Source organism: Lepidochelys kempii, chromosome 11, assembly GCF_965140285.1.
Source record: "Lepidochelys kempii isolate rLepKem1 chromosome 11, rLepKem1.hap1, whole genome shotgun sequence".
In the NCBI taxonomy this organism is placed as follows: domain Eukaryota; kingdom Metazoa; phylum Chordata; order Testudines; family Cheloniidae; genus Lepidochelys; species Lepidochelys kempii.
In genome coordinates, this window is record NC_136390.1 from 62,149,611 (window position 1) to 62,176,144 (window position 26,534).

General features: G+C 41.9%; 1 protein-coding gene across 4 annotated transcripts in view; it reads left to right on the forward strand.

The window, feature by feature from the left end:
- The window catches only part of PARD3B (par-3 family cell polarity regulator beta), a 602,509-nt gene that overhangs the window by 548,494 nt on the left and 27,481 nt on the right, over nt 1–26,534 (forward strand). For 2 of the 4 annotated variants that reach the window (XM_073306519.2, XM_073306530.2), the window contains one exon: nt 16,357–16,436. In XM_073306519.2, coding sequence (XP_073162620.1) covers nt 16,357–16,436 — 80 coding nt within the window. The other 2 variants (XM_073306522.2, XM_073306529.2) reach the window with 2 other exon arrangements.

Sequence of the window (26,534 nt, forward strand, 5' to 3'; positions counted from 1 at the left end):
GGGCCCTCTGTAGCCTATCCCTACCCTCCAGCGTATCTACCTCTCCTCCCAGTTTAGTGTCATCTGCAAACTTGCTGAGGGTGCAATCCACACCATCCTCCAGATCATTTATGAAGATATTGAACAAAATCGGCCCCAGGACCGACCCTTGGGGCACTCCACTGGATACTGGCTGCCAACTGGACATGGAGCCATTGATCACTACCCGTTGAGCCCGACAATCTAGCCAGCTTTCTATCCACCTTATAATGAACAAGATATGCCATGTAAGATATCTGCAAAGATGTCATAATTTCCAGATATGATAATCTGTTTATATGTTTGTATCACCCTTGTATTATGAGTTATAGATATGTATGTATGTCTGTATTTCAAACTTGTGCCATGCTTCTGGGTGACACCTCTAGACAGTTTGGCATCAGCACTGCCTACCCTGTTTGCTGGCCCATTAAGGACCATCAGCTATACAACTGACCCATTGAGAGAAGGCAGATGCACCTTATGACTCAGCAAGGCATGCAGGGAAATGCCTCTGAAGAGAACTCTAAGGCTTCCAAGCCATATGCTGGGCAGTTTGTGTTTGAAACAAAGGAAGCACAGGCCACATGGCAAGAGACTATAAACGGCAGCTGCATCTTCTCCATTTTGTATTCAATCCTGCTTCTTACCTCTGGAGGAACTTTGCTACAAACTGAAGCTGTGAACAATGGATTGAATGACCCATCCAAGCTGTGGATGTACTCTAGAGACTTGACCTAAGCCAGCAGTTTATTCCATCACTAATCCAAGAACTTTGCCATTTCTGTATGTAATGGAGTCCTTTAGCCAATTTTAACTCTCACCTTTCCTTCTTTTCTTTTCTTTTCTTTTCTTTTCTTTTTATAAATAAACCTTTAGATTTTAGTTAATAAGAATTGGCTGTAGCGTGTATTTGAGTAAAATCTGAACCATTCGTTAACCTGGGATGCATCCGATGAAGTGAGCTGTAGCTCACGAAAGCTTATGCTCAAATAAATTGGTTAGTCTCTAAGGTGCCACAAGTACTCCTTTTCTTTTTGTAATAAGACAGTATTTGTGGAAAACAGCAGTTTATCTGGTAAGGGAGGGGAAGGCAAAGAACATTTAGATGAGCCTAGGCTGCCTTCTGAGCTGATGGCTTTGTCTAATCAGCAGTTTGGGAAGGCAAGGTTAGTGGAACATGAGTATCCCTATACCTTACCTGTTACCAGTGTGGAGAATTGTGACAGTGAAGGAAATGTTCCTATGTCTGTTAGGGGTAATGACTTGCATGCATCTGCTGCTCACTGTAATTTATTTTAAGTTATTATTAATACTGGATCAGGGACAAGAGAGAGGGAAGAGCTAGGGGGCTCTGCAGCCCCTGTTCCCAGGGGTGGCTCTGGCTGGGGTGTGCCCCCCGGGTCCCACGTTGTCCCTGTTTAACAATGACTGTAAGGTGAGGGAGGCTTGACCAGGCAATAAAGTTATTTAGTCTTTAAAAACAAAAGGAGGGGGGGAGCTACCCAATCTCCAAGCAATTGTCCGTGAACAGCCCTGTGTCCTGAGAAAAAGGAAAGGATATCCCAAGCTGTTTGTCTGTTAAAGGGGAATGTTTCTCCAGCTCTTTTCTGTTTGCAGAGCAGACAGAAGAAGCCTGTCAGCCTATGATGGTTGAAAATTTATCAGCTGACCCAAAGCTAGTCCTGGATACAACTTAAGCCCAGAAAGGAAGTGTTCCTAAATTTGTGTCTGCTAGGGATGGTGACATTGTAACTAGGTTGCGTCCAGTTAAGGTCATAAATAGCTCCCAGAGACCAAGCAATTCTGGTGCTTCTATTTTGCCTGTTGCTAGTGTGTTGCTGGGTAAAGGTATGACAACTGTGTTTAACCAGGTTGATATCATAGCCAGGGCACAAGGAGAGCATGAAGGTGATTTACTAACGGTGTAGACTTGTAACAAGGAGGGAACGATTCCTATGCTTGTGTGTGGCAGAGGGAAAGAAAGTGCTTCTGACTTTTTGTGCAGTGAGTCTATCAGCTTGCCTCATGATGGGCCAGAGGTGATTCTGGATTTAAGCAAAACCCAGAAAGTGTCTGTTGTTGCTCAGGAAAATGTTCCTTTCGAGCAGGCCCTAGGTGAAAAGGGTAAGGGCTGAATTTCTGTGAAAAATGGGTTGTTGCTTAGAAAGATTCCTGAAAAGAAAAATCTTCAGGGTAGTTTTTGCAAGCAGTTTGCTGCAACTGATGGGTGTGGAAGTGATTTGATTAACTCAGGGTGAATCACTGTACTGTATAAAGAAACTAGAATGCATCCAGTGAAGTGGGCTGTGGCTCACGAAAGCTTATGCTCAAACAAATTTGTTAGTCTCTAAGGTGCCACAAGTCCTCCTTTTCTTGTTTTAGAAAGCAACAGTTTGTTTGAGAGGCTTGTTTCAGTTCCTAACTGCCAGACTCTTTCTGAGGTGTATAGATCCACTGACTTTGCTTTGGAAAGACCCAGGGCTTGTCTACACTGGCAATTTACAGCACTACAACTTTCTCACTCAGGGGTGTGAAAAAACACACCCCTGAGCGCAGCAAGTTTCAGCGCTGTAAAGCGCCAATGTAGACAGTGTCCCAGCGCTGGTAGCTACGCCCCTTGTGGCGGTGGGTTTTTTTAGAGTGCTGGGAGAGTTCTCTCCTTCTGTTGCGCGGCGACCACACAAGCCCCGGCAGCGCTTTAGCGTTGCCAGTGTAGACTAGCCCCCAGTGTGGATAGCTTTGAGGAGATTTCAGATGGAATAAAAATTGTTAGGGAGTTTAAACAGCCCTGTAAGCTTAACCAGCTTGTTGGGAAGACAGTGGTGTTGGAACAGGACTGTCTCCATGTTGATTCTTGAGTAAACAGTCTGTATCTCAGGTTCAGAGGGAAGACTGGACAGCTGACTCTGCAGAGCAGGAGGACAGTTGTGCAGTTAATCTCTCAAGAATACAGAGGATAGCAAGTAAACTCTCATCTCTAGACACTTGGGATATGTCTTGTAGTCTCTTTGTGAACTTGACATCTGATTCCATGTGGAAGCAGAGGTTGGTCATAGAAGGACAAAAGAGCCTTGAGCCTAACATGCTAGTGAAAATGGATGGTATCTCTTTAAGACAGAGTCCAGCCTTGGAATTGGTAACAGATAAGGATCTGAAAACTAGTAACCAAACTAGTGTCTGTGTTGATGCAAATGACCTGACTGACTGAGGGGAGAAAGACCTGCCTGTAGCTGTTAGCAAAAAGGACACACCCAGCTGGCCAATGAATTCTGTTAAGCAAAAGAGCTCAGATTTTGATGCTGCAGAACAGGAAGAAAGGGAAAAAGTTTATCACGCTAATGAAAGCCACAGGTTAACCCTAAAATGCCAGAACCACAATGGTATTGAGCCAAAGGCATGGCGTGACAAAAATAAATGTAAATGTACCCCTGCAATTAATTTAATGTTAATATTAATGCTAATATTAACTTTTTTGACTAATATGTTGCTAATACCAAGAACTGTAAAAATGTACAATGTGCCTAATCTTTTGGAAAAACCCTTGAACATGTTGAGAGTAATACATAAAAGCACACTTTATGTTAAAAGACCTTGTGATACTAATATTTTACAGTTAGTGCCTGTAACTAATCTGGAATTGTACGCAGAAGAAAAGATGTTGCAAACCTAATGTGCTGTATGAGAAGGGAAACTGAGGCACACTACCATATTGCTTTCATGGCTAAATACCAAGATTCCTGCACTATGAAGAATGTTAATACCTCCATTGAGTTGTTGCTAATTGGGTTCCAAACATTTGCCAAAGCTTGTATAAAAAAATTAGCTGTTTTCTTTAGCTCTTGGCAAGATCACATGAAACATACAAGAATTATGCTTCATGAGTAGATCCAATCCACTATCGGTCTAACCAAGTTTTACCTTGGGTTTGTAAAGGGATTCAACAATATAGTTAAACATGATTTTAATACACCATTTTGGTTATATACTGATACTTCTAATATTGGGTTAGAAGCTGTAGCAATACAGAACCAAGAGTGGGAAATTCCTGTGATGCATTCAGCAGTGTCTGAACCACCACTTCCTGCACCAATTTTGCGTTGGGGGTGTGACTTATCTGATTAAAATATGACCATATAGATCATTGTTGCAACCACTGTTATATATTTGCAGCAAACATTGTTCAAAGGTTGTAGAGTAAGATGTCTATGAAAAGATTATGATTTGCTGGTTATGATTATGCTATCTGTATGCATGTATCATTTTTGTATTTAAAGTTATACGTATTGGCTTTATATCTGGATTTCAAATGTTTGCTTCTGGGGTAACGCCCATGAAGTAATGAACCAGATATGTCATGTAAGATATCTGCAAAGATGTCATAATTTGCCAGATATGATAATCTGTTTATATGTTTGTATCACCCTTGTGTTATGAGTTATAGATATGTATGTATGTCCATATTTCAAACTTGTGCCATGCTTCTGGGTGACACCTCTAGACAGTTTGGCATCAGCACAGCCTAACCTGTTTGATGGCCTATTAAGGACCATCAGCTACACAACTGACCCATTGAGAGAAGGCAGATACACCTTATGACTCAGCAAGGCATGCAGGGAAATGCCTCTGAAGAGAACTCTAAGGCTTCCAAGCCATGTGCTGGGCAGTTTGTGTTTGAAACAAAGGAAGCACAGGCCGCATGGCAAGAGACTATAAAAGGCAGCTGCATCTTTTCCATTTTGTCTTCAGTCCTGCTTCTTACCTCTGGAGGAATTTTACTACATACTGAAGCTGTGAACAATGGACTGAATGACCCATCCAAGCTGTGGATGTACTCCAGAGTATTCCATCACTGCTACAAGCCTGAGCCAAGAACTTTGCCATTACTATATGTAATTGATTCCTTTAACCAATTTTAACTTTTCTTTTTCTTTCTATAAATAAACCTTTAGATTTTAGTTAATAAGAATTGGCTGTTGCGTGTATTTGGGTAAGATCTGAACCATTCGTTAACCTGGGAGTTAATGTGTCTGATCCTTTGGGATTGGTAGAACCTTTTCTTTTATATGATGAAATAAGATTTACAGAAATTTTCATCATATTCGATGTGGGTACCTGGATTGAGGCCTGAGGCAGGATCACTTTAAGGGAACTGTGTTGTTTGGACTTCTGAGTAACCAGCAAGGTAATAAAGAAGCTGTTTTATGCTGGCTTGGTGAATCTAAGTGTTGGAATAGCCACCAGCTTTTTGGGGTTTGGCTGCCCCATTGTTTACAGTTTACCCTAATTGAGTGACCACAGCTGGCTGCCCACTAGGACCTCGGTCACACTTACATTTACACATCTTTTTCTTTCATTACACTTACTTCCTCATTGTGGATTGAATTATAGCACATGTAATATGGATCTCTTCAGTTTTCTTCATCAGATCAAATTCAGATTCCACCTGCCCATGGAAATTAGGAAAATTCTGTGCTCTACTAAAGCAGTATCTTATTCTATCTGTATTCATCTCATGCTAAAGTTTGTGAATTTAAAACCGTGAAAAGTCTAAGTATCTCCATCTTGTGTTTTAATCTTTTCCTCTAGTATGTTGGCATTTTTTTTTTATATTAAAAGGTACAGAGGAATCACTATGCCTTTTCTGCAATTGAGTTGTTTTTACAGCAAAACCCCTGTTTGCTACTGGAAATTATTAATGGAGGGAAATAATGCTTGAACAGCAAGATTAATACTAATTATGCAGCAAAGAAGTCTACCTGGCACATGGCAGAGACACATAGAGATGCTATACAGGATCGGAGGAGTGGTCTATATAATCTGTTTTCTTGTCTCCAACAGTGGCAATTATCATATGCTTAAGAAAAACAAGTATAAGAAATTCTGAAGTGAGAAATTATGGTATAATCTACTAATATGGGAGGTTTCTTCCTAATCCCTTCAGAGATTGACTGATGCCCGGAAGCATGAAGGTTTATATCCTTTCCCGACTTTTAGAGATTTTATTATCTTTACTGTTGTAACTCTAGATGTTTTCATTATCCATACAAATTCCAATCCTTTTTTTAAAAAAATCTACTAAATTATTGGCCTCAATTAAATCTTTGTGGCAATGAGTACCTCCAGTTAATTGCTCATTGTTTTAAAAAAGTATTTCCTTATATCAGTTTTAAATGTGCTACTCTGTCAGTGTGCTTGAGTGCCCCTTCTTGGATTTTGAGAGAATAAATAAATGCTTAATCTGTCTATTGTATACAATTAGGGCTGTCGATTAATCGCAGTTAACTTATGCAATTAACTCAAATATTAATCGTGATTAAAAACATTAATAGCGATTAATCACAGTTTTAATTACACTGTTAAACAATAGAATACCAATTGAAATGTATTAAATATTTTGGATGTTTTTCTACATTTTCATATATATTGTATTCTGTGTTGTAATTGAAATCAAAGTGTATATTATTTTTCATTATAAATATTTGCACAGTAACAATGATAAAATAAGTAGTTTTTTTCAGTTCACTTCATACAAGTACTGTAGTGCAACCTCTTTGTAGTGAAAGTATAACTTACAAATGTAGAAATGTTTTTGTTACATAACTGTGGTCAAAAACAAAACAATGTAAAACTTCAGAGCCTACAAGTCCACTCAGTCCTACTTTTTGTTCAGCCAATCACTAAGACAAACAAGTTTGTTTACATTTACAGGAGATAACGCTGCCCTCTTCTTATTTAGAATGTCACCAGAAAGTGAGAACGGGCATTTGCATGGCACTTTTGTAGCAGGCATTGCAAGGTATTTACGTGCCAGATATGCTAAACATTCATATGCCCCTTCATGCTTCAGCCACCATTCCAGAGGATATGCTTCCATGCTGATGATGCTCGTGTTAAAAAAAAAAAAAATGCATTCATTAAATTTGTGACTGAACTCCTTTGGAGGAGAATTGTATGCCCCTGCTCTGTTTTACCCTCATTCTGCCATATAGTTCATGTTATAGCAGTCTTGATGATGACCCAGCACATGTTGTTCATTTTAACAACACTTTCACCGCAGATTTGACAAACGCAAAGAAGGTACCAATGTGAGATTTCTAAAGATAGCTACAGCACTTGACCCAAGATTTAAGAATCTGAAGTGCCTTCCAAAATCTGAGAGGGACGAGGTGTGGAGCATGCTTTCAGAAGTCTTAAAAGAGCGACACTCAGATGCAGAAACTACAGAACCCGAACCACCAAAAAAGAAAATCAACCTTCTGCTGGTGGCATCTGACTCAGATAATGAAAATGAACGTGTGTTGGTCCACACTGCTTTGGATTGTTATCGAGCAGAACCCGTCATCAGCATGGACACCCGTCCCCTGGAATAGTGGCTGAAGCATGAAGGGACATATGAATCTTTAGTGCATCTGGCATGTGAATATCTTGCAACACCAGCTACAACAATGCCATGCAAATGCCTGATCTCACTTTCAGATGACATTGTAAACAAGAAGCGGGCAGCATTATCGCCTTCAAATGTAAACAAACTTGTTTGTCTGAGTGATTGGCTGAATAAGAAATAGGACTGAGTGGACATGCAGGCGCTAAAATTTTACATTGTTTTATTTTTAATGTAGTTTTTTGTACATAATTCTACATTTGTAAGTTCAACTTTCATGATAAAGAGATTGCACTACAGTACTTGTATTAGGTGAATTGAAAAATACAATTTCTTTTGGTTTTTTTTACAATGCAAATACTTGTAATAAAAAATAAATATAAAGTGAGCACTGTACACTTTGTATTCTGTGTTGTAATTGAAATCAATATATTTGAAAATGTAGAAAACATCCAAAAATATTTAAATAAATGGTATTCTATTATTAACAGTGTGATTAATCATGATTAATTTTTTAATCACTTGACAGCCCTATATACAATTAATTGTTTATCCTGTCCTCTCAAATGTTCATCTTCTCTCTAAATTTAAACAGTCTTGATCTTTTCAATTCTTCTTCATAGGCTTCTTCATAGGCTGTATTTTAAAGAAGCCTTATTGAGGGCGCAGGAACAGACCATCCCAATGTGCAGAAAGAATAGCAAATATGGCAGGCAACCAGCTTGGCTTAACAGTGAAATCTTCAGTGAGCTTAAACACAGAAAGGAAGCTTCCAAGCAGTGGAAATTTGGTCAGATGACTAGGGAGGAGTATAAAAATATTGCTCGAGCATGCAGGGGTGTAATCAGGAAGGCCAAAGCACAATTGGAGTTGCAGCTAGCAAGGGATGTGAAGGGTAACAAGAAGGGTTTCTACAGGTATGTTAGCAACAAGAAGGTGGTCAGGGAAAGTGTGGGACCCTGAATGAATGGGGGAGGCAACCTAGTGACAGATGATGTGTAAAAAGCTAAAGTACTCAATGCTTTTTTTTGCCTCAGTCTTCACAGACAAGGTCAGCTCCCACGCTGCTGTCCTGGGCAGCACAGTATGGGGAGGAGGTGAGCAGCCCTCAGTGGTGAAAGAACAGGTTAAGGACTATTTAAAAAAGCTGGACATGCACAAATCCATAGGTCCAGATCTAATGCATCCGAGGGTGCTGAGGGAATTGGCTGATGTGATTGCAGAGCCACTGGCCATTATCTGTGAAAACTCGTGGCAATCAGGGGTTGGTCCTGGGGCCTTTTTTTTCCAACATCTTCATTAATGATCTGGATGATGGGATGGATTGCACCCTCAGCAAGTTCGCAGGTGACACTAAACTGCAGGGAGGAGTAGATACACTGGAGGGTAGGGATAGAGTCCCGAGTGACCTAGACAAATTGGAGGATTGGGCCAAAAGAAATCTGATGAGGATCAACAAGGACAAGTGCAGAGTCCTGGACTTAGGACAGAAGAATCCCATGCACTGCTACAGGCTGGGGACCGACTGGCTAAGCAGCAGTTCTGCAGAAAGGGACCTGGGGATTACAGTGGCCAAGAAGCTGGATATGAGTCAACAGTGTTCCCTTGTTGCCAAGAAGGCCAACAACATATTGGGCTGTATTAATAGGAGCATTGCCAGCAGATTGAGGGAAAGCGATTATTCCCCTCTGTTCAGCACTGGCGAGGCCACACCTGGAGTACTGTGTCCAGTTTTGGTCCCCCCAATACAGGAGGGATGTGGACAAATTGGAGAGAGTCCAGTGGAGGGCAACGAAAATGATTAGGCGGCTGGGGCAAATGACTTACGAGGAGAGGCTGAGGGAACTGGGCTTGTTTAGTCTGCAGAAGAGAAGAGTGAGGGGGGATTTGATAGCAACCTTCAACTACCTGAAGGGGGGTTCCAAAGAGGATGGAGCTCAGCTGTTCTCCGTGGTGGCAGATGACAGAACAAGAAGCAATGGTCTCAAGTTGCAGTGGGGGAGGTCTAGGTTGGATATTAGAAAACACTATTTCACTAGGAGGGTGGTGAAGCACTGGAACGGGTTACCTAGGGATGTGGTGGAATCTCCATCCTTAGAGGTTTTTAAGACCCAGCTTGACAAAGCCCTGACTGGGAAGATTTAGTTGGTGTTGGTCCTGCTTTGAGCAGGGGGTTGGACTAGATGACCTCCTGAGGTCTCTTCCAACCCTAATCTTCTATGATTCTATGCTTCCAGTAATTTTTCACCATTTCTACTATATTCTATAGGATAATTGAAAGTGAGCACAGTATTCCAGCTAAAGCCAAGCGTTGATTTATTTAATTGTACTATAAAAGTTTCTGCATAATTCTCTATCCTATTCCTTTTGCATTCTAATATTTTGGTTGCTTTTTTTGACCATTTCTATAAATTGAGCAGAGGTCTATAGTGAATTCTCCACAGTGATGGCTAGGTCTTTTTTCTGAGTTAATACAGTTAATTATTTATAGTTAATACTAAGGCAAACAAATACTGTGTTTAAAACTTATAGTGTACCAATGCTTGGACTTGAAGATCAACTTTGTTCTTACTAGTTGGTGCTTGATCTGATAAATTAGTCCTTCTAAAACAAATTTTTAGCCTAACTAATCCCAAAGAGCATAGAGACTGATACAGAACCATGGTTACTGTTCCCAGAACATAGCTAACAATTTAAAGAGGCAGACATTTCCAGTGCAATAACTTTTTCCTTTGTCTTTTCATCACGTCAATATCTTCTTTCAGAAACCATTTTACTTTTGATTCAGTAATATATCATCTTTACTGATGTGTAGACAAATGGGAAAAAGGAAATGAGAAGGGATGGTTGAGTCTTTAATTAAAGACACGGAGTTTGCTCTTTGAGCTTATTGGACAGTTCTACATGGGGTGCAGAGAATCATCATAGACCCCCCAGGTTTTTCACAAATGTGAAAGAACATGAAATAAAACAAAAAACTAACCTCACAGCAGCAGCTCCTGTGTGGTGGGGCTGGGCTCTGCTCCAGGTGTTGTGACCTGGTACACGGGGTCACACTGCCACTCTGGGTTGCGCCAGCCACCCACCAGGATGGAAGCGTTGCCAGGCCAAACCTGAGCACAATACAGTGATCCCATGCACCAGGTCACACCGTCCAGAGCGGGGAGGCAGGCCCAGCACCACTGCACAGGAGCCACCACTGCACAGTGAGTGTCAGGCAGGCTCATTCTGCAACTGCAGGGCCTCCCGATCACCCCACCTGGGCCTCCCATGATAAAACGAAGTCAAACAAAATTCCCCCCAAATGAAATGAAAAACTATAAAATGAAAAAGGGTTTCACAGGGGTCTACTCATACGCTACGTGGGGCCAAATTTGTGAAATTATATCCACAATTAGTTTCTATGGTAACTGTATCTCAGAGCACAAACACAAACAGAACTGGCAGGAGGCACCTGATTTCATTTTCTCTGTTCAGAAACAATCAGAAGATTGATGTTTCAGGCTGTTCCAATGCACACATCTTATGTAAGTACTTCTTACTTAGATAGTGACTTCATAAGTTCTTGGTAAACACCCAGTAAATTTCATCATTTCTTCTTGCTGTACATTGACTGCTGTTACACTCTAAGGCCATGTCGACACTACGAAATTAGATCGAATTTATAGAAGTCGGTTTTGTAGAAAGCGTTTTTATACAGTCGATTGTGTGTCGCCACACAAATGCTCACAGTGCAACCGTCAACTTCTGGAGCATTGCACTGTGGGTAGCTATCCCACAGTTCCCGCAGTCTCCGCCCGCCCATTTGAATTCTGGGTAGAAATCCCAATGCCTGATGGGGCAAAAACATTGTCGTGGGTGGTTCTGGGTACATATCATCAGGCCCCCCCCTTCTCTCCCTCGCTCCATGAAAGCAACGGCAGACAATCGTTTCATTCCTTTTTTCCTGGGTTACTCGTGCAGATGCCATACCATGGCGAGCATGGAGCCCGCTCAGTTCACCGTCACTGTATGTCTCGTGGTTGCTGGCAGACGCGGTACTGCATTGCTACACAGCATCAGCTCATTGCCTTTTGGCAGCAGACAGTGCAGTATGACTGGTAGCCGTCGTCGCCGTACTCCAGGGTGCTCTTTTAGCCGACCTCGGTGACGTCGGTCAGGGGCACCTGAGCAAACATGGGAGTGACTCAGCCAGGTTATTTCCCTTTTAAGTTTCGTCTCATGGCGATTCAGTCCTGCCGGCAATCCAACTGCACCGTCTTCTGCCGAGCACCCAGGAGATGATGATGGCCAGCAGTCATACTGCATCGTCTGCGGCCAGCAAGATGTATAAAGATAGATGAAGTGGATCAAAACAAGAAGTAGACCACATTAGTTTTGTATTCATTTTCTCCTCCCTTCTTCCCTCCCTGTGTGAAATCAACAGCATGCTAAACCCAGGGTTCTGAGTTCTATCCTTGAGGGGGCCATTCTCTTTCTCCTTGATGCAAAGCCACCCCCTTTGTTGATTTAAAATCCCTGTAAGCCGTGTTGTCAGTCGCCCCTCCCTCCATCAGAGCAATGGCAGACAATCATTTTGCACCCTTTTCCCTGGATTGCCTGAGCAGACGCCATAGCACAGCAAGCTTGGAGCCCATTCAGCTCACCGCAGCAGTTATGACCATTGTAAACCCCTCGCGCATTATCATGCAGTTTATGCAGAACCAGCACCTGAAAAACCAGGCAAGGAGGCGACGGAAGTGCGGTGATGAGGACATGAACACAGATTTCTCTAAAACTGCAAGGGGTACTTTTCAATGGTGGTGCAAGCACTGGTGGATCACAAGGGACGTTTCACCAACAACAACGTGGGATGGCTGGGAAAGGTTCATGATGCTCACGTCTTCAGGAACTCTGGTGTGTTTAAACGGCTGCAGGAAGGGATTTACTTCCCAGATCAGAAAATAACTTGGGGATGTTGAAATGCCTATAGTTATCCTTGGGGACCCAGCCTGCCCCTTAATGCCCTGGCTCATGAAGCCCTACACAAGCACCCTGGACAGTAGTAAGGAGCTGTTCAACTATAGGCTGAGCAAGTGCAGAATGGTGGTAGAGTGTGTATTTGGACCTTTAAAGGGTCGCTGGTGCACTTTACTGACTCGCTCAGACATCAGCGAAACCAATATTCCCATTGTTATTGCTGCTTGCTGTTTGCTCCACAGTCTCTGTGAGGGGATGTTTATGGCGGGGTGGGAGGATGAAGCAAATTGCCTGGCCGCTGAATACGTGCAGCCAGACACCAGGGCTGTTAGAAGAGCACAGCAGGAAGCACTGCACATTAGAGAAGCTTTGAAAACCAGTTTCATGACTGGCCAGGGTACTGTGTGACACTTCTGCCATAGTCTTTCAGCTTCTGCAACCTTCATAACAGCAGCGCTGTTCTCTTCCATACCAAGCAAAGCACGTTGAGTTGGCCATTTAGTGCTGCAGTTTTCCTGTTAACGTGCCGCAGCAGAAACCAAACTAACCACCCCCGCATTCAATTCTCTGGGATGATCACTTTACCCCTCCCCCCACCACATGGCTGGTATCAGGGAAGATCCCTGCTAGCCAAATGTGAACAGCTCAGCGCCATTGCCCGCCCTACACCCCACCGCGTGGCTAACTGCGGGGAGAATTTCTTTTCAGCCACAGGCAAACAGCCCAGTAGGAACGGCCACCTCTGAATGTCCCCTTAATTAAATTCCCCTATTTCAACCAGGTTACCACGAACGATATCACTCTCCTGAGGATAACACAGAGAGATAAAGAACGAATGTTGCTTGAATGCCAGCAAACACCAGAACCATACGCTGCCAGGTTTTGTCATGCAATGATACCAGATTACTTGCTGCTAGCATGACATGGTAAAGTGTCCTACCATGGAGGACGGAATAAGGCTTTCTCCCCAGAAACCTTCTGCAAAGGCTTTTTGAGTACCTCCAGGAGAGCTTCATGGAGATGTCCCTGGAGGATTTCCGCTACAGACTTTTCCAGTAGCTGTACTGGCCATGAATGCATCCCAAGTGCTCAGGGCTACTTAATCATTAAAATACGCTTGCTTTTATAACATGTATTGTATTTAAAAAGGTACACTCACCAAGGGTCCTTTCTGCGGCTTCATTGGATTGGGAGGGTATTTCAGTCAGGGTGATAAAACGATCCTGGCTGTCGGGGAGAATGGTGTGCTGTGTGCTCTCAAGCTCGTCCTCTTCCTCCTCATCTTCCCCGTCCGCAAAATCCTCAGGCACGGCGGAGAGTACCCCATCTTCGGAGTCCACGGACAGGAGTGTGGTAGTGGTGGCAGCCCCCCCTAGAATTGCATGCAGCTCAGCGTAGAAGCAGCATGTCTGGGGATCTGTCCCGGAGCGTCGGTTTGATTCTTTGGTTTTCTGGTATGCTTGTCTGAGCTCCTTAAGTTTCATGCGGCACTGTGTTGCGTCCCTGATGTAGCCTCTGTCCCTCATGGCTTTGGAGATTTTTTGAAATGTTTTGGCATTTCATCTTTTGGAACGTAGTTCCGATAGCATGGATTCCTCTCCCCATACAACAGTCAGATCCTGTACCTCCAGTTCGGTCCATGTTGGAGCTCTTTTTCGATTCTGGGACTCCATGGTCACCTGCTGATGAGCTCGGCTGGCCAAACAGGCAATGTGATTCAAAAGTTCCCAGGGCTTTTCCTGTATACCTGGCCAGTGCATCCGAGTTCAGAGCGCTGTCCAGAGCGGTCACAGTGGTGCACTGTGGGATAGCTCCCGGAGGCCAATACCTTCGAATTGTGTCCACATTAACCCTAATTCGAAACGGCGATGTTGATATCAGCGCTAATCCCCTCGTTGCGGAGGAGTACAGAAATCAGTTTTTAGAGCCCTTTATGTCGGAAAAAATGGCTCCGTTGTGTAGACGGGTGCAGGGTTAATTCGATTTAACACTGCTAAATCTGACATAAACTCGTAGTGTAGATCAGGCCTTAGTAGGCTTAAAAGTAATCACCAGGAAATTTGCATTCTGGCTTAGAATTTGCAATTAACTACCTGTGTGTATCATTTATCCTGTATCCTCTATCATGCATCACGCAGGTAGACCGTGTTTTACATGATTTTTGTGCTCAGTAAACAAAAGCTTAAATCTGTTTTCTTTTCTTTGCTTTTCCGCAAAAAATAGCAAAAAGTTCTGGGATTGTCTATCACCTGAGTACCCATCTATTTAAGGAAAATTACCAAACCGCTCAAATTAGAAGTGTGAGAACAGCTGAAGTGACTGTGAATTTTTGTACTTACTTTCTGTGTAAAGCGTGTGTCACTTTTACTGGTGGAAAAATGAACAAAATAATCTGTTTGGCCTTCTACTCTCCTTATGAAATCTAGGACAGTGATATTTTTTTCCCTAAGTGAGGCACTATTAAAGTAGGTTTATTTCAAATCAGAGATGATTATTTTCTGGTACTCATCAACCCCTTAAGGTCCCCTTACCATTTTGATTCAAAGCAAGAGGCATTAGCCACGGGCCCCTCCAGAATAGGTTGTTCACTTAGCAAAATACTGGATTATTACTAATATTAGCTCCAGAATATTAGGAGGCAGACTTGGCATAATGCTACTAGTCTAGAATAATTCCTGAAACTCTCTCTGCCTAGCAACTTAATCTGATAATACATCTGTTTACACTGGACTTGTTTTTTGTTATGGATCTCTCTAAGAGATATTGTACATGAAAACATTATATACAGGGGAATAAGCCTAATTACAACTCACTGCACAAACTTTCCATCACGACAGGTTTTAAATCTCTTTAGTGAAACTGACGTATTGTGCATAAATGATAAGATTGACAGAAGGGTGCTCTTTAACCTGTAGAATGTGAAAAACATGTTACTTTTAGTTTGTGTTTCCTCTTTTTATAATCAGACATTTACAGAAAGCCGAGTGTGATTTATTCTTTTCTTCTTAATGAATTGTTAAGAAGCGTTTGAAAAGGCATTAAATCTTCCCTTCTGCCATTAATCTGTAAAGGGGGAAGGGGATTTTTAATGGCCTCACGGTATATTGCTTTATAAAACTGCTGATTCTAGCAGTGCCAGAATAGGACTACATACTAATGTAGGAAACACTGAGTGCAGTCAGTGAGCCTTCTGCATTTATGGAGGAAAAGACTAATAGCTCCATTTTAACAAGGCTCTTAACACTTGGGCCATCAGCAGGCATTGAGAGAGAGAAATTGAGACAACTCCTATAAGCTAAAAGCGTCTAAGTTCAGCATTCTTACCTCAGTTTGAGTCTTCCTGATAGGATTTCACATCCAGCCAACCACAGCTGCCATCTTGAAAACAAACCAAGTAGCGAGCTGATGTTTTCCCTGAGCACATTAATGCTTCACTTCTGAAACGACACTAGAACATGATAAATGCACTGACCTTCCTGTTGGATATTCAGCTTTACAACAGTGTTAGGGAAAGCTTCTGGATTTGTGTTATGAATGAAAGCAAAGGTTGTTTATATGACATTTTTTACTGTAGAAAAATTGACAACAGATGATAAACAGATCTGGAACTAGTATGTAAACTCATTCTTTCCTTTGAATAATGTGTGCATTACTCGGCAATATTAAAATGCTTTTATTTAATCAGGTTTATCTCCTGATTTTGCTGAATTACAGGTGGGAGACTAACCTAAAAAGTTTACAGTATCCCTGCTGGCCTACTGCCAAGGGAACTGCACTGAGGACCTGTTCTAAACAGTCCTTTGATATGGAACCCTTTCTTGTTAGTAGTGATAAGATTAAGTATGGGATTTGTGGATTCTCTGAGCCCTTGCCTTTCTTTTGTTGATTTTGGCACCCTGCAGCATCATTTGTTCTCTGATTATCATTTTGAGATTCATTGTCAGTAACTGGTGTGTATAATTGATCTTCATCTCTAATTACTCTTCTCTCCACAGGTGTCTGGAAAAGGTCCAGATGGGAGTTCACACAATCTCCGCTTTGAAGGGATGGAAAGGCAATATGCATCCTTACCCAGGTACATCACTGAGGCTTCCTCGAGCACTGATTCTATCTGCATAGAACAGCCGTCTGGCTCTGAAATGAGAGATTATGTTGCAGTTTTGTCTCGCTGCCTTCTGCTGATGATTTAGTGCCATCTTTATAACTGTATTAATAATTTAGACAGTTGATTTTTAAAAAAATAAAGTCGTTCTCATTGAACATGTCAGCAAGAGTCATGATCCACAGGGAAAGAACATGACAATGAGGAAGCTTAGTGTGCTAGAGTTATAGCAGGTCTTAGCAGGGCATAACTGTGACAAAGTTTATAGTGCTAAAATCATAACTGGCAATGACAGAGCATTGCTGTGAGGCATCTGCACTGCAGCCGTGACAGCTCCTACAGCACCACCATTGCTGGAAGGAAAATTTGACTAACAATCCTGTTCCAATATGGTAACTATATACTGTAACTCAACTCCACTGGAAATGAGAGAGAATTCTTGGAGGTTTTGGGGTTTTTTTTATGAATAACTTTAGTCTGGAATCAGCAGGGCGTGGCAAAGAGGAAACCTTTCAAAGATTACAATCCAGGTTCTGTGAGAGTTCTAATAGCAGAGTGTGAGAATTAGCAAGCTAGAAAAAGAAATGAAGAAAGGTTAGAGCAGTGGGGAGAAAATGAAAATAGAGAATATTTACCCTCCAAGCATGCTAAGCAAGAAAGTGGATCTTAGGTGGAGATGTGGAGGAGCAAGTTTTCCTAAATGAGGGTGAGACAATCAACTGGTGCCACGTTTCCTGAGGACCCCAAAGGGCATGGCACATCAGTGCTGGTATCTGTGGGAAATAAATGAGCGTGCATTGTAGCTACATCTTTTCTTCTATTTTTTCCATTTGACTGTTTGTTTCTAAATCTGTTGTTGCAAAGGCTTAATGTAATATGACATACCACTATGAACTAGAATATAGAGGTTTCAGAGTAGCAGCCGTGTTAGTCTGTATTCGCAAAAAGAAGAGGAGTGCTTGTGGCACCTTAGAGACTAACCAATTTATTTGAGCATGAGCTTTTGTGAGCTACAGCTCACTTCGTCGAATGCATCCGATGAAGTGAGCTGTAGCTCACGAAAGCTTTTGCTCAAGTAAATTTGTTAGTCTCTAGAATATAGAGAATATCTCAATGCTTGAAAATAATTAGATCTCTTTTCGAAAAGCTGTTTCACAAACTTCAGCATTGTTGGACTTAAGTAAGTACTTTTTAATGTGTGTTGTGTTGTTTAAACCACAGAATGGACCTGTGGTTCAATGACTGTCTATTATTGATTTGTGTTGGTGGTTGTTTGCAGTGGTGGTCTAGTGACATTGGTCCCGGGATATTAGTGAGATAAGGTGGGTGAGGTAATATCTTTTATTGGACCAACTTCTGTTGGTGGAGGAACATGCTTTCAAGTTCCACAAAGCCTCAAAGGACCTGAAGAAAAGTTCTCTGAAGCTTGAAAGTGTCTCTCTTTCGTCAACAGAAGCTGCTCTATTAGAAGTCTCACCCACTTATCTCTCATATACTGGGACCAACACCGTGGCAGCAACACTGCTTAATAGCCTGCTGTTTGATTCTTAGCAATGGTTTTTATAATTTTTTCTGTTCTCATCCATATATATGTCCAACCCTTTTTTCTGAATCCTACTAAGTTCTTGTCCTCAGTTATACCTTTTAGCAGCAAGTTCCACAGGTTAAGTATATGTAGAGTATTAAAAAAAATTAACCTTTTTATCAGTTTTAAATCTTACTGCCTTTCATTTTATTGATCAGCCACTTGTTCTTGAATCACAAGAAAAACTTGAACAGCAATGCCCAATATACCTTCTCTGCCCCATTCATTGTTTTGCCTTCCTCTTTCATGTCCTCTCTTATTCATCTGCTCTCCAAACTAAACAATCCTATTCTTTTCAATCTCTGTAAATATGGTAGTCTTCCTATGCCTCTAATCACTTTAATTACCTGTCTCTGAATTCCCTCTTATTTCAGCTCTATCTTTTTTTGAGCTAGAATGACCAGAACTGATCACAGTGTTCCAGATATGAGCAAACCATTCTTTTATATGACATTAACTGTTTTCACTGCTATTTTCCATCCTGTTCTTTTTGCATCCTGTGTCTTGTTTGCTTTTGTGAGGGCAGCAACATCCTTAGTAGGCAATTCCTGTGAGCTATTCACAATGACACCCAATTGTTTTTTCCTGAGTACTTCCATCTGACTCAACCCATTAATCTCCCCATGTTCTTCTCAAAACCTCAATTTTAGCTAGTGGAAACTGGACTCCATACCCTAAATCTCGACAGGGGTTTGAGGGTTTAGCTGGATAGGACGGGGAATTTAGGAAGTTATCAAGACTTTCTATGGCCTTTGGGGATCAGTGTAAAGAGGGGGTCACTTCTGCTCAGTGCCTGTCTAAGAAGATTAGGCTATACCATGAGTCACACTGTACTTTAGTAGGGGTGTCAGTACCTCATGGTCTTAGCACCCACACTGCCAGGGTTCATGCAATATCAGTAGTTTGCCTCCATAATGCTTCCATCATGGAGAGAGCAGAGCATTGGAGTGATGTGCTCTCGACTGCATGTGTTGTTCAACAGACGGGCTGCTGTGTTCTGAACCAATTGCAAAGAGCTCTTGTAAGTTTACTTCTCTGAAAGCACCATAGTAATCAAGGCCAGAGATCATAAATGAGTGGGTCACTGGGCAAAGTCTGAATCCAGCAGAAGAGGCTGCACTCTTCCTGGCAGCCACTAATGGAAATGAGGATTATTTTGCAGAGCTGGCCGTTTGAATATCCGGAAGTACAGAGGAGTCCAGGTGAAAACCAGGGCCGAGAACTCTGGAAATCTGCCTTCAGATCGTTAATAACCTATTTTACATGGAAAGCACTCAGCTACGAGGAGGAATGGGCAGCAGTACAAAACCTTAAGATAGATCGATGTCCTTATCGAGGTGGCATGTTCTTCAATGTATTTCCCTCTCCCCACCAGTATCCCCTCCTTTTTTCCAGGGCTCAGCTTTATTCACCTGCTGCTCATCCAGGTGTTGAATTCAGTCAAGCCATTGGACACCTGTGGGAGGGTGCTGTTTCCGTCTGATCTGGATGTGATGTATAGCTGAATGTCATCTGCACACTGCTGGCATTTTATTCTGTGCTGTTCTTATTCTCTATTAGAGCTCTCGCTCAGCTGCCCATCACTGACTGCAGCCTGATTGGCCTGTCCCTAGCATTATGCAATCGTCTTGAGTTTTCCCAAAGCTCGTCATGGGAAAATGCATCCGATGAAGTGAGCTGTAGCTCACGAAAGCTTATGCTCAAATAAATTGGTTAGTCTCTAAGGTGCCACAAGTCCTCCTTTTCTTTTGTGGATATAGACTAACATGGCTGCTACTTTGAAACCTGTCATGGGCAGTGTGATCAAACTGGGCATCTTGAACATTCTGGGAAATTTGTAAAAAATGTGGGCAGTCTGATCTAACGGTAAATTATCAAAATCCTTCTCACCTTCCTTTTATCAGCCAATCAGTGTAAAAAAGGTGTAATTGCGTGTAAACAGCTGGCTTTTAGGGCTAGAAAGGGGTGGCGGAATGGGGTTGCAGAGACCATTTCCTAACAAATTAAGCACATTTCTAATCTTACATCGTTTTATAAAAGTAAGTCTCTGTCACCAGCATGTGGGACTTACCTAAATTCACCAAGCAGACAAGTAAAGCTTCAAAAGTTCCAGGGAAGAGGGGAGAACACTTCTGCAAGAGGAAGGAAAGTATCCGGGCTTGGGCTGTGGCTGATTTCTCTTGGGAAAAAAATCAGCACAATAGCTGGAATAATTAGATGCCCTTGCAATAAAACTGTTACTGCTACCTGGCAACAAGCAGGAGCCATGTTGGAGGGCATGAGAGATTGGAATGAACGAATGAATAGAGAGCTTTGGCATCCCTCTGAAATGGACACGAGAGAACTAGGGTTACCATCACATTATTTTGAAAAATATGCCGTATGTTCCCAGGGCACCCATTCAACTCTGAAGGTGTGCGAGGCTACCTACAAAGAAGGCATGATTGTCATTGGTAGCATACCCAAGCTCTCCTGCTATATCTTTCATTAAAGTTCAAATCCCAGTTTTAAAACACCCGTGGCACTTTGCCCTGTGGCCTTATGTTTTCATCTCCCTTCCCTCTGGGTGCTGAGAAGTTTAACCAAAGCACAATGGATCAGATTCTTAGCTGGTGTAAATCAATGTAGCTTCACTGGCTCATGACCTCTATTTTAGAGCAGAATTAGAGAAAATGCGGTTCTGTAAGTGTGTTTGCCTTATCAACAAAAGAAGCAAAGAATTTAAAATATATGGAGGTAATCCTCTTCCTGTTGAGCTCAGTGACAAAAACCCTGCTGACTTTGATGGGAGCAGGATCTGTTGTATGTAAGGTTATTTTTTAATTAAAAGTTGAAATACTTCTGTCTGTTAAGAAAAGTAGGCAACAGCCTTAAAAGAAGCTTTAATATGTGGCTAGCTTAATCAGTAGCCAACTGAGTTATGTGGTCAAGTTTTTATCGAAGCTAGTATCAGATTATAGGCTTTATTTGAAAACATCTAGAGAGACGCAAATGTTATCTACTGAGTTATTGGTGTGTTACTATGGCAGGCTAGTGGCAGGTCCCCATCTCATACTGCACTGTGCTATATCATCTCCGGATGGAAGCAAAATGGTAAAGGCAGAACATAAAGCTTTGCAAGAAAGATACAGTTCTTGGCACTCAGCAGCTATGCGATGCCCCAGGGCTAAGGCTGAGTAGTGCTGAATGGTATTATTAAGCAATGTTAAATCTTCAAGGACTTGATTCTTCGGCTCCGCGGGGGACTATTTGGGAAATAGGAGCATGGTTATAGTATGAGGAGCTAGAAAAATATTTTTGTTTGTTTGTCTTCAGTAACCCACCTCTCTCTCTTTCACATTTGAAGTATTTGTTTGGTTAAACCAGTGGACAAATATGCACTTGAAGCTGGTTTAATTGCTCACAGGGTTTTTTTTGCACTTCAATTTCATTGCGGTCTGTCATAACGTAAGCTATAATTTTGCTCATGGCAGCCCCAATTGGCGAAATATTATGTCCTAAGCATGAAGAGTTATTCCTTTCTCCTAATGGATTCGGAAGTAGGCTCTGACTAGTAACTAAGCTGTCAGTCACTAAAACAGACCCAGGGATTGGTGATGCTGTGATATATACCACAAATCTCAGCCCCCTTGCTAGTAAGAAATGCTGATGTCACAAAAAGTCAATGTTTCAGTTCCTCAAGGTTCTTCATATGATTCAAGAACAAGCATCTGAGGCAAAAAGAACATTAAAAAATAACCGTAAAGACTAAAAAATAAATTCAGATTGTATCGATCATTTCCGTGGCCAAGGAGAAGAGGGCTGAGCAGAACGGCACTTTCACAAGTGTGTTTATGTTCAATATAATATGTACCCCAAAGATGGGAAATCTATTGATGTATTAATTAAAGAAGTGGCAGCACAATGCATTGCCTTTGCCAGGAGACTCATGTTCAGGATCCGCTATGCAACTCGCATTTCCTAGGTCAGTAAATAAAAAGGGTATCATAGATTCCAAGGGCAAACAGGACCATTGTGATCATCTAGTCTGAGCTGCTTAATAACACAGGCCCCTAGAGCCTTACCCAGTAGTTTCTGCATCAAGCTCATAACTTCTGTTTGAGCTGTGCATGGGTGGCCAAACTGTGGATCATGAGTCATGTGCGGCTCTTTACCGTTATGGTACGGCTCGCTGAGCCACCCCATTGTCCACCCACCAGACTTGGGGTGGGGGGAGCTCAGAACCTCAGCCTTGCAGTGGGGTGGTAGGGTAGGCACTTCTGTCCAGTGGGGAGGGGGGCCTTGGGGCTTGAGCCCCACAGCGCACCAGCCAGGCCTTGGGGCTTCAGCAGGAGTGGTGCTAAACCCCCAAGCTCCGGCAGGTGTGCCCCAGCTCTGGAACTTCTGAAGATTGTCGTATGCAGCTCAGAGGGTCAGTAAGTTTGGCCACCTCTGAGCTATGGAATGTCTTATACAAAGATATTTAGTCTTGATTTTAAGATGGAGAATCCACCGCTTCTCTAGGTAAGTTGTTACACAGGTTATTCACCCTCAGGATTAAAAAATTGTACCTTGTTTCTAGTCCAAATTTATCTAGCTTCAGCTTCCAGTCATTGGATCTTGTGCCTTTTTTGGTTAGATTAAAGAGCTGCCTATTGTCAGAAATCTCTGCTCAGGTAGGTGCTTGTACACTGTGATCACCTCATCTTTTAACCTTCTCGTGGATAAGTTAAAGAGGCTGAGCAGCTTCCGTTTCTCACTAAAGGCATGAAGACAGCATCGCCAAAGGGGTTGGAGCCTTCCCTGCAGGACAGTTTGTGAGGCAGCATTGACAGTCATGTAGGCAAAAGTCATTTCCCACCATTCTGGGCAAAAGAAGAATTTCCGTAACAGCTGCCCTCATAAAGGAGGCCCTCATAGAGACAGACAAGAAGCGTAGGTTCCTCACCAAGCTCTACTGGCTTCCTCATCAAGTTCACACTAGTTGCCATTATTTCAAGATGGTGAAGTCTGTTTTTGCTGACAAGTCTGCTCTCATTTTACAGCTCCATTGCTTTTCTCTTGGGTACTGCAAATAACTCCCCACCTCGCTTTTCCCTTCATAACCTTCAACTCTCATCTCATCTGCACTTCCGGGCTGCCTTCGTCTTCTGGAATTGCCTCTCACTCCCATTGTACAAGGCAACGACCCTCTTTCCATGCGAATAATTCCTTAAAATTCCTTTTTTGAAACTTGCATCAGTATTAAGCTGCTTCAGTAAAAAGGTCACCTGCTAATTAAAAATGGCTATCTTCTTGGTTAGAACGGCCATGTGGCTCATCCAGTGCATTGTTTGTTTGATTTGTATGTCCCATTTAAACTGTAAACTGCTCTCCTTTGGTATACAGCTAACCAAAAAAACATCACTGTCTCCTATGATATCATTCCTGTGATGTTCTACCTAGTTATCTTCTGACACCTTTCCTAGCACTTAAAACTTATCTGCTCTTCTGTTTTCCTTTGTTTGTCTCTTCAATTAATATCTGCATTATGCACTGCCTTGGAATTTCCATTTGCTTACTGCAGCATTGTTTTTAGCACGTGCAAGAGGATGGCAATGATATTACATTCAACAGATGTGTATTCCCAGTAATGCCAGTACTGATCATGGGCCCCACTGCAACTTTAGTAGCAATAACCTGGGACAAAGGAGAGTGCACAGAATAACCCACATGTTGTATGTTTATAAATGTGTCACTCTCGCCAAACTTTTACTAGCAATGAAATAATTTATTAATCCAAGTCCAGACAGATCTTGAGAATTATCAAAGGTCTGTTCCGTCATGGAGGCTGTGTTACTGAGTATATCTTATGCATTTGTACAAAGCTAATCTGTCAACTTCTGATGTTCAGTAGAATATACTTGCCTGTTGCAGTCATCATAGAATTTGAAATGTTCACCTGGAGGCTGAAACAGCTCCTTTTTAGCTGCATTTATTTTTTCCCTCAAAATTCTGTAGAGAGGTAGGCAACTTTCTCATCTTGGGATAAGCAACAATTAATCTGTATCCCTCCCTCTTCCACTCCCTCTTCCATTACTGACCACTCTATCCTTTATCTAGCTTAGTGATATAGTACTAATGTATTTTGATGTCCATTCTTGTCCTTAAGTCACTGCACTGTAAACTGTTGACTGTCACACAGATTATGTGGTCACACACGTATCTAAACTAGTTAACTTGCCTCAGATCTTAACTTCTTCTTCCACACATGACAAATCTTGAAAAATCAATGAAGTTCATGAACAGTGGAGGATTAAACTCCCTCATCCTTTAAATCAGTTTTCCCAGATAGAAAATATAGTCCCAAGCGCCTCTCCCTATTGTGTCTCCTGCCTATCTGAATGACATCGCTGACTCCACCTCACTCCTAAGGACTACCTACATTACAGAAACATCTATAGCTCAGTGGTTTGTGCATTGGCCTGCTAAACCCAGGGCTGTGAGTTCAATCCTTGAGGGGGCCATTTAGGGATCTGAGCCAAATAATTGGGGATTGGTCCTGCTTTGAGCAGGGGGTTGGACTAGCTGACCTCCTGAGGTCCCTTCCAACTCTGATGTGCTATGATTCTAAGATGGTGGGACAATCCCATAGCCTGTTCTACAATAGGGTAACTCCCATCTACTAAAGAACAGTGTGGGAGAATATCACTGACTTTTGGGGGAAGGGATAGCTCAGTGGTTTGAGCATTGGCCCACTAAACCCAGGGTTGTGAATTCAATCTGTGAGGGGGCCATTTAGGTATATGGGGCAAAAATTGGCAATTGGTCCTGCTTTGAGCAGGGGGTTGGACTAGATGACCTCCTGAGTCCCTTCCAATCCTGATATTCTATGAAATGTCAGAGGACTGGTTACAACATGATTGTCCAACACTTGGTTAAAGTTTGTAGTGTGCACTGGGATCTAATAATGGTATAACTGGGCAAAGGTGTGGGATGTATATGCTACAATCATGCAGAGAAATCAGTCTGAGAAGGTCAAGTCCAATATTCTCAGTTGGGGCCAGGATGTGGGGCTGCAGCTCCTCCATGCCACGTGTGCAATCTAGCTACTGAAACCATGTAAACCTTGATCTTCTGTCCCCTTTCTTGGTCCCCTCTCCACATTAACCTATACTGGTCCCGCAGATCTCTCTTATTTCTTATATTATTCTCCAAGCTCTCAATGTTTTTCTTTTTTATTGTCACTCTTCCATCTGCCTCCTATTGCTTTTTGATGGGGGAATCATTGTTCTGCTAAGTTTCTTGACTGTGCTGAAATGTTTTGCTCAATGTGCCACTCTCATTCTGCATACTTCTCTCTTCTGTCCTCATCTTGGCACCATTGTTTCTCAATCAGGGAGCTTGTATTCTATTTGGTGGGCTCATGAAGTCATCCTAATGTGATACTTATCTGATCTCCATTCTGCCTACCTCCTTCTCTGTTACTTTTCTTTTCTGCTGCATCAAATAGCTGTTTTACAATACAAAAGGGAAAAAAAGATTCTGATGATGATGGAACTTCTTGTAAGAATTAAAAAGCTTTCCAAGTCAAGGAAAGGATACTTAACTGTGCTAATTAAATGTGAGTTTACAAAAATAACACTTAATTTTAGATTTTAAAATGTCAATCTGCCTTTAGTAAAAAAAAAGTGCCCAATGATTAGTGGTTCATGGTAATTACAAAACTTAGCCACCCATTGTCTTGAAAAGCCAGGAAAAGAAAACAAACCAGCATCCGCAGAACAAAGGCTGCAACAAGGACTGTAAGGTGCAATGCTGACCCGCTGTTAACTTAATTTAGGCCCAGAATTTAGATCTTGTTAAAAAAAATAAAGTGTAAAAGGGGTGAATGGAGAGGAGGAGATTCCAAAACTTCTTATGAATAGAAATTTTATTTTACGTGTTTTAATTTCAGTGTTGCAAACCCAAGCACAAGAGTGTGTAACATCGGAAATTGAATGTAACGGTGACTAAAAACAAAAGTGAATAGCCTAACTTAATTGTCCAATATCAATCAACCAAAATCAAATATCAGAAATAAACAAGGAGCATTTATAATGGACCATTTGATTTTGTTTATTTTCAGTTTTAATAATCTAAAGTAATGTTAGTAACTTGAGTAATAATTTTAAATATGATTTTTATCTCAACAGTGGCCCTTCTATTGAAAATACAGCAAAATCCTAAAATCTGATATCTTCCCATGCAATGATCTCATTATAAGTGAAATATGTGTAGGGTTTTGGTTGGTTTTAAAGTCCTGACAGGTGCGTTCTGAATCAGTTTTAATGGGAATATTGGACTACTCAAGGACCTCCAGGAAAAAAGTTGCAATAAAACAGCCAAGAGGGAATACATGCAGAGAAAAAAGAGATTGGTCCTCCCTGATAGAGCACTAGCTTAGGAACTGAGCTGATGTGCTCATTTAAAGATTAGCTTAAATCCAAAATCACAGTGGAGTCTAACTATCTAACTTACTGTACTTA